The following is a 12,940-nucleotide window of genomic DNA, read 5'->3' as shown; positions in this document are numbered from 1 at the left end:
TTAGAATAAACACCTTACTATCCTTGGGCTTCTTTTGGTCACCTTCTGGCTTCTCACTTTTTTTATTTTCCAGACTCTCTTTTCTACAAAACAATACAGTAACAATTACAAAGCACATCATGTAAAGACAGAAGATTTTAAGTGAACTATACCCATTCTATGAAAAGTAAAGAAAGCATACCTAAAACCATGTAGTAAAATATTTAAAATTATTTGCACAGCTGCAGGTGTCAGAGCAATAACATCCATTGCATTTGAATGCAGTGATCCATTTAAAAGATTATAATTTTGAATATAATTCCAGAAGATAATCCCTCAAAAATTCAATGCATGATCATTACTCCTTTCTAGAGGAATAAACCATGCCCTTGGACTCCTACAAACAACTTGCATTGACTTCAATAGGCCTGCACTGACTTCAAAGGAAGGTTTTCTTCTTGTCTATATAAGGCTTAGAGAACCGATTCCACAGGGAGTTGTGCACTGGCGACAACAGATACATTCTTGTTCTAATTGTGCAATAAATCCTACCATTGCAATGTTTAAATATTAGCTGGCTTATCATTATGTCCTTAATTCACCTCATTTTCCCAATTACTACCCTACTTTTATCTCAAATGATACTTATTGGGTCTTATTTTAATGTCTAGGTAAACTCTTTCATTTTTTTCCTGAGTTCAATACATTTTGAAGATGGTAAAGATATTTATATAAAAAAAAATCCTTATGAAAGAATTCAGTACCTTCTCTTTCCCTCTCCTACTTATTCAACATGCCCATGCTATTTTACCTCGCATTCTTTTTCCTTTCCTTTTCTTCAGCTTCTTCTTTCTGAGCTGTATTTAGACTTTCAGCGTCTGCCAAGTTATCCACAGCAATGGCCAAGAAGACATTTAGCAAGATATCTATTTCAAATCATTTTAAGGACGTTATGCCTTACTATACTTGTTTGGTTTATTATCAGCTTAAACACTGACAATATGAGAAATATAAAATGCATGTTCCCAACCTACAGTGTAGAGATTTGTGGTGCTGGAGCATAGTGCAAATAACAGTCATTTAATGGACCGGATTAATACTGGGTATAAAATGAGCAGAGATCCATCAGGGTCACTGATTTTAAAATAGCAGAATACTTGACGTATTTTTTAAATAAATGAAATTCAACTTTGTGCTAGCCTGAGCAAGTTTCAAATATGAAACATTGTCTATTAAAAGTGAAGACTGTTCAGGCATTTTGAAAAATTCATTTTTATAATGTACTGTCTCCTGTGTCTACAACAATCTATATCAAATTCCGTACTTCAGTCCACATTAGTTAAATACAAATACTGATACAAGTACTGTATAGTACAGAAAACAACGTTTTTGCCCTTTTATCACGTCCTGACCTTTTAAGAACTTCTGAAAATGACACTAGTTTCTGTTGCTACATGGGGCCAAGGAAGTATTTCCACTACACTGAAGGCAGGGAAGGGGAATGCTTCAGCAGACTTAAGCCTAACTGACTCAACATTTCTCTGTGCAGATTTCTCTCATTTGGTCCCTGCACTATACAGCAGATTGCTGGCTCCACTGTCAGTGTGTGTCAGAACTAACAGGGCTATATGAAGCGTCAAAAGCATGAACGGGAAATTATTGCCATCAAGATCAGACTACATCCATGCATTTTCAGAGGGAGAGATGTCAAATAGAGACAAGCAGGTAGAATGAGGCTGTTTTCCCACTGAAGGAAGAAATCAAAAATTCTCTGGTTTCTGCCATTGTGGTGGCTGGAGATGGACTCGGGAGATCACTAGAGTCTCATTCATTAGGGAACAGGTGTACAAAGAAAAGTCTATGTAAAGGACTTAGCACATACAGAAAGTGCTTGCATGTCCGTTGCAATTTACTCCCTCAGAGAAATTTTGCATATGTCCCTGGCACACAGTGCCATTTGGAGATGTTTCCAGTGAGTGCAAAGGATACAGTTACCACAGATGAAGAGGATAATGAAATATATACAGACTATCATCCCTGATGATGACGGGCCACCATATGCCATTATGCCATCATACATAACAGCATTCCAGTCTTCACCTGTTAGAATCTAAGAAGCAGATATATTATTAGTAACTCAACATCAAAAAGAGCAATAAAGAAATAGGTTTCCTCTGACCACAATACACAATAAGGCTAACCTTCTGTATACACAAAGCAATACCATAACCTTTTCATGCATTGTTTTAAAATTTCCATTTACATAAGCATCTACCGAAAGCTTGGGTTTAACTCTACTAGCATTTATTTTATGCTACACATTTACATCAGTGAATTTCAAAGGCAAAAATAATAAAAATAGAAGACTATAATTTTAATGATTTTGCCGTGCAAAAGTAAGAGCCCTGATTTTCAGTAATGCCATGTATGTAGTAATGCCCACAAATGTTCATCACTCTTGAAAAATCTAGTTAGTATATGTTTTAAGGTTCTCTCTTTTTTTTTTTTTTTTTTTAATAGTGGCCACAAATCTTTTCTAGTGTATGCTATTTGTAAGTCCTGCAAATTAGTCTACCCAATTTCAGTTTTAACAGGGACTGGCCGCCTTATCATAAATTCTGTAATACACGTACCACACACATACACTACTGCTACAGCTTTTGAAATTGTAGCTGTTTTAAACTGAATGGAGCTCAATGCTGTGGGACAATTACTTGATTTTCTTACTGGCTATTGTTTCACACAGTTTCACCAAAGTCTAAAAGGATTTTACAGAAATTTGTTGCTTAGTTAAAAGGATAGTTTACACTTAGGCAACTCCCCTTTTCCTGTACTACGACAAAAATTCTGAGTATTACAATGCAGGTTACAGGGGCACTTGATATATTTCTAAATTCTTAAAAATTACTAGCTTTATCCTGAGAAAACATGTAATACTAACTCTCCTTCCAAGTAATTAAGTGGTTGTTCAAGAAAATTATAGGCATGCCAATTTCTGATACTCATTTTTGGAGAGCTAAACTTATCAAGCTGATTTTCATAGTTGTTGAGCACCCAACAGGTTGGTTGCTCCTAAGTGTATTCTGAAACTTAAGGAAGCCTCATTCCTTTGAAAACGAGGCAGCCTAAAATCTGAATAAAATCCAACTCAGCTGAGTTGGAAAGTACAGCTTTAATTTTTTAAAGGGGCAATGTCAGGTCAAATGTGGACACTTTTCCTCTTAAGGAAACTTCTCATTTAATATTTCCTTATGTTAAAATTACATGGTAAGATTTTTTTGCTTGGTCTGGGCAGCCACCATATGAAATTTCTGCTGAAGAGATAGGAAGTTGACACGAAGTTGAATCTTGCAGGGTCAGCTTTAAACACTCACCTACAATGTCTGAAACCAACATTGTGGTACTGTGCAAAGCTGAATGTAAAATTGGCTAGAAAGATGAAACCAATTAGCCTAATTCCAGTATCCAAATTGGGAAAAAATAAAAAAAGGATCGTAAAATAGTGAGAAGTGACCTGTAAGTATGCCCTATCTTTTCACAAGTAACAGACAAGTTGATTTAAAATCTTTATAAACCTGACAGTGTCTCTTTAAAGAAATTCATACTTATTTTTATATTATAGTAAGTAATATGACCCATATGCAAATGCTCTCTTACAATGCTTCTCATTTCTTCCTGCTTGGCAATAGCTGAACTTTTATATATAGCTAATGAAGTTAAAGAAAACAATTTGATTAAAATAAAAATAACATTCCACCTCTTTTTCTAGTTATGTAGTTGATGGACAAAGGAGATTTAATTTTGTGTAGTAATATGACAGCTATGTTGCATAGATAGATCAAATAAGACATGACACAAATGGTACAAATGGTGCAGAGTTACCAGAGTGCTGAATTTAATGAGCAGAATGCTACTTAAAGTAAACTAAATAAATAGTATTCATGATTTTATTTTCAGGCAACATGATCACTTAAACAGCTTTGTTGATCATCAAAGGTAAAATGTTTCATACAGGATGAAAGAAAGTTACCTGGAATACAGTTAAAAGAGCTTGTGGAAAATTATCGAAGGTGCTCCGTTTTGTTTGAGTTTCATCAAAATTAAATTTGCCTCCAAACAGCTGCATTCCAAGCAACGAGAAGATTATGATGAAGAGGAAAAGCAGAAGCAACAGTGAAGCAATGGACTTCATTGAGTTTAACAAGGATGCTACCAAGTTGCTCAGGGATGCCCAGTGCCTATAAATTAAAATGCGTGTGTTAACACACACCAAAAAAACCCCAAACAAAACAGTAAAAGAGCAGAGCATGATGAAGTATTACAAAAGAATTGCTGATCACCCTTCAGATATCCCTAAAGTTAGCAGTATTAGTTAATCTTACCTTGTTACTTTAAAAATACGCAGGAGACGAACACAGCGAAACACTGAAATTCCAAGGGGTGACATAATTTCCAACTCCACCAAAATGGTTTCAACAATGCCACCACAAACAACGAAGCAATCAAAGCGGTTAAAAAGAGAAACAAAATAAGCCTGTAGGCCCAAGCTGTACATCTTTACTAACATTTCACAGGTGAACAAAGCCAGAAGAACCTTATTTGCGATATCTGGAACAAAATATATAAAACAAAAATAGACATTCCTGAATTGTCTCTTAGAATTCATTTTTATTTTAACATAATAGTACTATACTTTCTATACGAGTTTGCAGCCTTTTGCTTAAGAAGGAAGTACTGGGTTTTTATGTGGGAATGTTTTTGATGCCTAAAGTGGTGAAAGTTACACAAGGATGTAAAAGCTTCCTGCCACCTATAAACTATTCGTATTTCCAGTCCACTGTGCAGTTCATGGCTGCTCAACTCACAGCTTGAGTCCACACTGCAACTTAAGCAACACAGCCCACAGCATGTTCTGCTGTGCCAGTTATCATTTCCTTCCTCATCTTTCAAGCATGGCTTAACAATAAACGTACAGGTATTTACAATTTAGTATTGTCAATTTTTTGCTGGTATGCCATTAAGCTGTGTTACAGTCGTAGAAATCAAATACATTCAGTCATTTCTTGTATCTCCCTTTGGCTGGGCTGAATATTCTTCAGGACAGCAAACAACAACAAAATGGCAAAGTACAAAAGTACAAAAGAGTGGAAGTATCCATATTCAAAAACAGGATAAATAATTTTTGATTGTACCTTGGATCTGGGTCAGCCAGTCAGGTTGATTATAATGCTCCGATGAGATAGTTAATGTGTTCAGAAAGACCAAGACAATTACAAGCCAATAAAATGTGACAGATTTTACTGCAGCTCTACATTTTCTTCGATTAAATCGATTCCAGCGACGCCAGCGTCGACTGAAAGTTCAAATAAAAACAAATTTATTATTATACAGAAAACACATACAGACTTAAGGAGGGTTTCTTCTGTGTGGGAAACACAGTGCAAGTATGTATGTGTGAGCAGGTGTATTTTCATAAATATGTGCACAGTACTTCAGGTAGCTGTGTAAATTATTACCAGTTGCAGATTAGGGAGTTCTAATTTGTTACTCCATTTTTAGATTTCATTATAGATTTTCAAATGTAAACCACAACTTTTGGAGACTCTAATTGCCTGTGACATAATTAGATTAAGCTGCATTTAACATTTCATTGAGTAACAAGATACATCTGTCTTCCCAGGCCCTATAAACTTAATAGCAGTAAAAAAAAAGCCAATGAAGCAACTTAGAATTCAAATTACAGTTAGTCTGAAAATGTAGGCTTTGAGTTAAACCACAGGCACAATTCTGGCAGGATTAAACAAGGCAAGAATGTTGTGGTCAACTTTTAGAAATCTACCCTATAATGTTTTTATTATATTATATATAATGTTATATTATTATAACCCAGCGACTCCTAGAGATTTCTACTGATGTGCCTTGAAACTGTGTCAGTGGGCAAATGTTTGTGAAATGTATAAGAGTGACAATCAAGGACAAGTAAACAGGCCCTATCTAGATACGAGCTGGATTCACAAGTGAGGGTATCAGCTTAGCTTTGGACTCATAAAACTAGATTTAATTCCTCTGCTTCACTTCTGGGAACTTTCGTAAACCAATTCGTTTCCCTGGGTTGCATTTCCATTTGTGAAACAGGAAGAAAAATATATTGCTGGGTCACAGGAAGAGAAGGATTAGGAAGCACTTGATATTACCTAAAAGGAAGGCATATAAAATTCACGCACCCAGAACTACAGCTGTGGACTCAGATAATAAATTTTAGGAACCAACAACTGCTTCATCCAAAATTCAAGGTACAGAGCAGGCACAGACTCCAAGGTAAGCTTGACCTAGTCTTAAAATAGCAAAGAACTGAGAAGACTGTGCATGTATAAGATTATTCCTCTATAGTTTCACTATCAAGCCAGTCTAGCACAAATCTGTTGTGATGGAAAGGGGTGGTCTGCTCTCCTTATTCTGCCCTCTCCTTTCTCTTTTGCCAAAACTAGCCCTAATGAAGTGAGCCAGACCCGAGAAATGAGTGGTGGAAACCAATTTCTTTTTTTCTGCATTGATTTTAGCTGGCCAGTTGTCTGATCCAATTCATTGCATTGCCACATCACAGAAAGAGCAGGAAGAATGAGGGGCTGAGATAGGGGAAGGGCACTGCAGCCCTTTTGGCAGTACCCAAACAAGGAACTATGGCTTTTGAAAATTGTTACAAATAACTAGGTGAATTCCTCAATACTTTTACTATCTGAATTAGCAGGTATTGTATTTAGTAAGTATAAAATCAGAAATGCTTCAAATCTATCTCAGAAAATAGAACAAATATGCAATAACACCATAAAAATAACTGAGCTTGGCACTGCATTCAAGCATTAACCGAATTTTCCTTATGCACCTTCAGTTTGTACTTGTAGCAATGGAAATTAATAGTGATTTCAGATATCAGTACAAAGATGTTTGAAGCCTTTGTGGTATTCTAACCATTTAAAGGCAAAATATCCTGTCCTGACCTAAATCAATAAAGTATTCAAGAACATTCTTATCTTGCTAGTCCCCTGCCAAACAGCACTATGTCTGTGGCCATCATCAGGATGGCTCACCCCCTGAGTAGGTAAAACAGCATTTTTTTTTACACTTACAGAAGATCGCATCATTGAAGTCAATGAGACAGGAATAATATTGTTTGGGTATCTCGACTCATAGGAGCCAAAAGCAGTCTCAAAGTATATAAGTCATAGCTCTCTGAAGCCAATGGAGCTTTTTCTTTTCCCAAAAGGTCTGTGGAATTAGTGACAAAACAGTGTAGCTAAGTAGTGCACATATGAAAATGCTGCCAAAGGGTATGCAATGGCATTTACATGTAGAAGTGTATGAATAACATAAGCATGTGTAAAAAGCCTACAGAAATAAAGCAAAAATTCAAAAAGGAGCATAAGAGTAATTTTCTACCTTCATTAGATTAGTACAAGTAAAGAAATAAACAGTAAGTAGCAGACTGAAGTAGATGGCCTGTTGTGCCAGGAAAACCTGTGGCTATATAAAATAGGAAAACAAATTATGCTATTTTCACTCAACAATCTTCTATATTTTAGTACCCGCCCCTCCTAGTTTTAACCAAATAGCATAATTTTTTCCTGGAAGAATGAAACGTACCCTTTTATTTTGAAAAGAAATTCCATTTTCATAAATTTGCAATGATATAATATTGTTTTCATTAAATTATCAAGCATTTTTCACAAAATATAGCGGTTGAATAAATATTAAAATCACAGAGGACACTTACAGTTGACACAGTTTGTTACAACAAACCAAATTATTCACTGCTTTTGTTCTCATTAAGTAATTTATCATTTTTTTTCTTCATAACTATTTACGAGCAAATCATTATTCATACAAATGTGTTCCCAATTTCACTTTCATTCACTCAGGTATTCACGTTTAGTTGGTCCTTTAGGCCCTGGTCTTAAATTTGTACCTACACATGGGAAATCCAGCCTTGCATTGAGTCTGACTGAACTCTGTCAGCCAGTCATGCAGAATCTATGAAGTTTAGTTTGTTTACTGGCTATTCACGGGTGTTTGTGTATTGCTGCTAGACCTATGGCAAAGGTAGGAACATTCGTTTTCAGACTATATTGTATCAGCAGCCTTTCATTATAACATGATATTTTTCTAAACTGGACTTTCTGTTTAGAACCACGTGCATAATCCCTGTATCTGCAAAATTGGCGTGCCTCATATTTTCACCAGTAAGCTCACAGAGAAGTAATTATTAATGCCCAAGATGAATTCTTCTGTAATTGTGGGTGCTAATGTCTGTGCAGACACCCTAGACCTCACTACTCTTATTTATAAAATATGGGACAGAAGAATTGCACCAGAGCGCTCACTCATTATGAAAAAATAGAAGCCTTTGAGATTGTTTTTCCATTCCTCATTTTTGTAGTTACAGGATTCAGGGCATAGTACCAGCTTTTTAGCATGACTTGAAGGTTAACGTGATTATATAATCACACTGACAAGTGAGGAAGTGAATTCTTAAAAAGAGGGATCTTCAGAGGACAACGTGTACAAATCTCTTCAACTAGCAAATCCCCACCTTCTTCTAATCATAGCTCTGTCGCTTCCAGGTGAGGAGAAAAAAAAAACCATAGTTGTTCTAGTATCAAAACATTTCAAGAAGAAAGATTACAAATAACCAGCACAGAACATATTTACCCATATATATCCTAGCATAATATGTGGTTAATATACACCTTCACTTAATAAACTGGCAGATAATTGCTATATCTTGCTAGGACATAATTCTCTTGACCAAGTACCCATCTGACTGTATAGGAACATATTTCCAAGGATTAACTTCTATTTCACTTGTGGTACAGCAGGTAGGCTAGCTTGCAATAAAAAGCGTTTTCTATTTTGATCCAAAGGCAAAGACATTTACGGTCAAACCAATATCCTTGATAAGCTATGTCCTGATTTACTTTGCCGTGAAACACAGTGTACTGCCATTGCAGAATAACATTCCCAAACTTGGAGTGAGGATCAGGCCAGAAGAGTGAGAACTAGACCAAGATTTAGCATTTGGCTTTGAATGTGCTAGGACATCCCTTACTGCTGAACACATAATCTAGGGCTTTGCTGCAGAACTGAGAGTTTCTGTGTTTTAGGTAAACAGAGCTTTTCAGAAACTAGTGATTCCAATGAAAAACACCAAAGTTACATTCTTCTGACATATCAGAAAAATATATTTTGCAAATATGAGATGTTAGGTATCCAGAAGCAATGGGATGAGAACCATGAGTCTGCAGATCCTTATAGAGATAAAAGAGCAGATACACACTGTTCTTAGTGGCACTGCAAAGCCAGCAGCTCTTCAAAGTGCTTTTTCTCTCTGATAACAGATGTTGTCAGCTGGTTTTAGGGATCTGGGACATGGTGCAAGCCACATCTGTTTGGAAGACAATGGCACAACTATAATTTAGAGCTCTGTTGCCTCAAAACTACTCCTCACATGAATTCATTAAGTTAAAAGGGATAGATAGTTCTCCAGTGCTACAAGTAAAGACGTGAAAGTTGAAGGGGGAATTACCATTACCAAATTCAGCTTAAAAAGTTTAAGTATGATTGAAGACCTCAAGCAGCTGCAGACCCCTGCAGCACTTTCAAATGAGACACCAACATCCCATTGCCGCTTGCCACAAGTTCTGTGAGCAGATGCAGCAATACATGTATGAACGAACTTCTGTGTGACTTGTGTTTTTTCATGCCACAAGAACAGATTCTGATCAAAGAGCTCATGAAAAAGACATTTAGGGCAGTGGCAGAATCTAGACATCTGGAGATACTTTGGTGACTTTCTGGCTTGGAAATAAGTTTTCTTTCAAATTCATGTGTTGGTTATGAACGTTGATTGTAGAGATGGATAGCACTGACTGCTGCTTACTCACTGCTTGGACTATTAAAAACATGAGGTTTGGGTAGAAATTTTCCTTTCTCAAAGATGACGTAGCAGCTTTCATTTAACAGAGCTTCTGGAGTTCTCTTTTTCCTTAAAATATGAATAATGGGCATGGTTCAGAACATAGGCATTACTTTCCTTTCTCTGTGATGCTTCTATGAGTCCCCACTGTGCAAATAGACCAAACTTGGAGAATGTAGTATAATAGCAGTCTATTGCACTGCCTGGTATTTGAAGTTTCATGTGACCACTTCATATTTGAGTTTCATCCTTTAAAACCAGCATGAGTAGACTTCATAGCAATAAATAGTATGCTATAAGGTTGATTGGAGACAATCTCATGAATCAAAGTAATCATGCTTGTTTGGGATTCTCAGCTAATGAAATACTAAACAAATTGTTCCATTTGTTCTACTGTTATGATAACGGGAAGCAACGGCAAGAGAAATTACAGACCATTAGGACACTGAATCACTTCTCTTTATTAAGCTAAAAGGAGTCTCATCTCTCATAATTCTCATGAAGGGTTAAGCTCAAAGGTCTACATGGACATAACTGGTCCATTCAGCTGGTGTAGTTAAGGCCAGTTTCTGTAGCAAAAGGCATACAAGAAATGATACAGCTTTTATAACTAATGATGAAACTTCTAATAAGTTGAGTTGTGTATTCACTACCATCCTAAATGGCCAGATCTCCACTGGCCACAGTCTTCAGCAGAGTGAGGCACCAGTTTGCTGGCTGATAGGGATGACAAAATAAAGCTTGATCATAGCGTCACGTGAAAAAACTCTCGGTGTAGAAAAGCACCAGTTAACTGTTGCCTGGGAGCTCTTCTTCAAAAAAGAAAGACTATTCAGAAGGAACACAAGTCCACTCCAACTGCTTGCAACTGGTCAGCGCTGGTAGGTCATTAGAGCTAGTAAGGCTAGTAGAATAAACCTGGGTTTGCTATTCCTCTTCATTGCTGCAAGGAGAATACACTGCTGTTACCAATGAATTACTTGCTATACATCCAACACTGAAATCAGTTTTACTAGGGTTAAAAAATTGGAATGATTCCAGATGTTGCCAAAACTGCTGATGCCAGATGTTGCCAAATCTTCTTGATTGTCCCTTTTTTTCACTGAAAATTTTCTGTGAAAAATATTTATTCTGTGGTTTGTCTGCAACTGTAGGAGTGTCTTTGCCCTTCGTAATTCACTAAGTCTACCACTTGATTACTTACCTTAAATCACGTAGGTTTTTTTGTTGTTGTTCCTTCACAGAGTAACCTAACCTTTTTAAACAGAATATCTCTTCTGTGTTTGCAATTATCCTTTCTAATTACTAAATATATGTCCTATAAGACTGGAAAATAAAATCAGAATAAAGAAACCTATCGGTTTTGTACTGGCACATCCAGGGTCTACAGTATGAGGACTATTAATTCTTAATTTTGCTTATAACACTTCCCTTCTGCAATCATACTTGAAAATAGAAGCTCATATACCCAAATGCTCCTAGTAAGTGAAGAGAGCGCCACAAATATCAGCAAAGCAAATCAGTGAGTCTGATTTCCAAAAGTGTTCATGGATACTTTACTTTTGTATTCACCAGTAACTGTTAGGAAGAATTTTCACACAGTAAAATTCAAAGTACAGTAAATAAAGAATAATTATACGATATAATCATGATGTGTAAATAGTCACAAGGAAAAAAGCGATGAAGACAGAGGAAAATACTCACCTGAACTTGGATTTTGAGATGGTTTGACTAGAAGAAAAGGAAAACACGTTTTTTAAAATGTGGAAAAAATAATTAACACAACTTTGCTGTCTTTAGAATTTTGCAAATCAATACATCAGAATTACATGTACATAAAAACAAGCTTTTAGAAAAATGCATCATGAATGCTGAAATTCTATTGTCTGTTATTTATTTTCCAAAATACCATTCCTAAAGCTTTACAAATTTTGTAAGTGAGAGAAAGGAAATCTCCTTTAAAACTAAGTAAATAAACTGCTCATGTAGAAGCTGCTTGGAAGCCATGAAAATCTGAGCAAATAAATAGTGAACACCATGGGATATAGAAATACTCCCATACAGTCAATTATTGCCTAAAAAATACATATTCTCCAGATTATGCACAATTTAACAGAAAACATTTCTTTTTACATGTCTTAGGGGACTTCCGTTCTTTTCTTATTATTTTGGACAGCAATTATACTTTATAAAAGCTTTCAGGAAAACACGACTCCATTGGAAGTTTAGTTGAATTGTTTTATATCTTCTTAACTTGAGAATTTTAGGAGTGCTTTAATGCTGTAGTAACTGGTCTAATATTAAACTGCTGAAAGCCGAAAAAATCCCAAGTGTCATACAAACCTTGACTACTTGAAAGCAGTTTGGGCTAAATAAACAATGGGGAAAGAATGATTCTTTTAAATTTTGAGATTATGAGGGTGGGTACTTGAAAGCAGTCCATGTACTCACCATAAACTCCCACAGCATGCTGGGTTCTCTCCTTCTCCACTCACATTCTCTGTGTTCACTGATTCAGTTTCACTGGTGGGCATGCTTGCTGTTAGGAGACAGAAACTGCTTTAGATTGATAGCCAGACAAGGCATTACACAGAATGTGATCTCTTGTTCTATTGCAAGAATGCCTCCACTTTTTGCAGGTCTAATGAGAGCTTGGAAGATCTGAGGAATAGCAGATGAATATGGACACTTCATCAGTCCTCCTCTTATAAGAAAAGAAAGCACACAGAATTCCAGAGTGTATTGCAGCTTTTTTTGTTTCTTTCCATTAATTCAACATAACTGTTGAAAATGCACTACAGAATACAATGTAGAGGAGTTTTGTAACAAAGACCATGCTGCCCCTAGTGAGGAAATAACCCTGAGCTAGATTTTGTGACCTTTCATTTTAAGAAGTCTTCTGCTAACACTTTGGAGGTGCTTATCAGTTTGTGTTGTTAACATGCTTGCTAATTCCAAGAAATGTCATCAAAGCTCTTTTTAAAATAGAAA

The 12,940-nt window shown here is 36.1% G+C and overlaps 1 protein-coding gene across 21 annotated transcripts in view; it reads right to left on the bottom strand.

Annotated features, from left to right (window-relative positions):
- Positions 1-12,940, bottom strand: part of CACNA1D (calcium voltage-gated channel subunit alpha1 D) — a 240,574-nt gene that overhangs the window by 76,191 nt on the left and 151,443 nt on the right. For all 21 annotated transcript variants that reach the window (XM_052776103.1, XM_052776107.1, XM_052776094.1 and 18 more), the window contains 8 exons: positions 12,401-12,488; positions 11,654-11,680; positions 5,172-5,332; positions 4,362-4,587; positions 4,010-4,217; positions 1,969-2,089; positions 791-905; positions 14-83 (listed from right to left, as the gene is read on the bottom strand). In XM_052776103.1, coding sequence (XP_052632063.1) covers positions 14-83; positions 791-905; positions 1,969-2,089; positions 4,010-4,217; positions 4,362-4,587; positions 5,172-5,332; positions 11,654-11,680; positions 12,401-12,488 — 1,016 coding nt within the window. The remainder of the gene's footprint in view (positions 1-13; positions 84-790; positions 906-1,968; positions 2,090-4,009; positions 4,218-4,361; positions 4,588-5,171; positions 5,333-11,653; positions 11,681-12,400; positions 12,489-12,940) is intronic.

The sequence above is a fragment of the Harpia harpyja genome, chromosome Z (assembly GCF_026419915.1).
Source record: "Harpia harpyja isolate bHarHar1 chromosome Z, bHarHar1 primary haplotype, whole genome shotgun sequence".
Taxonomy (NCBI): Eukaryota; Metazoa; Chordata; class Aves; order Accipitriformes; family Accipitridae; genus Harpia; species Harpia harpyja.
Note: the sequence above shows the minus strand (reverse complement) of the source record. Positions and strands in the feature narration are given on the sequence as shown.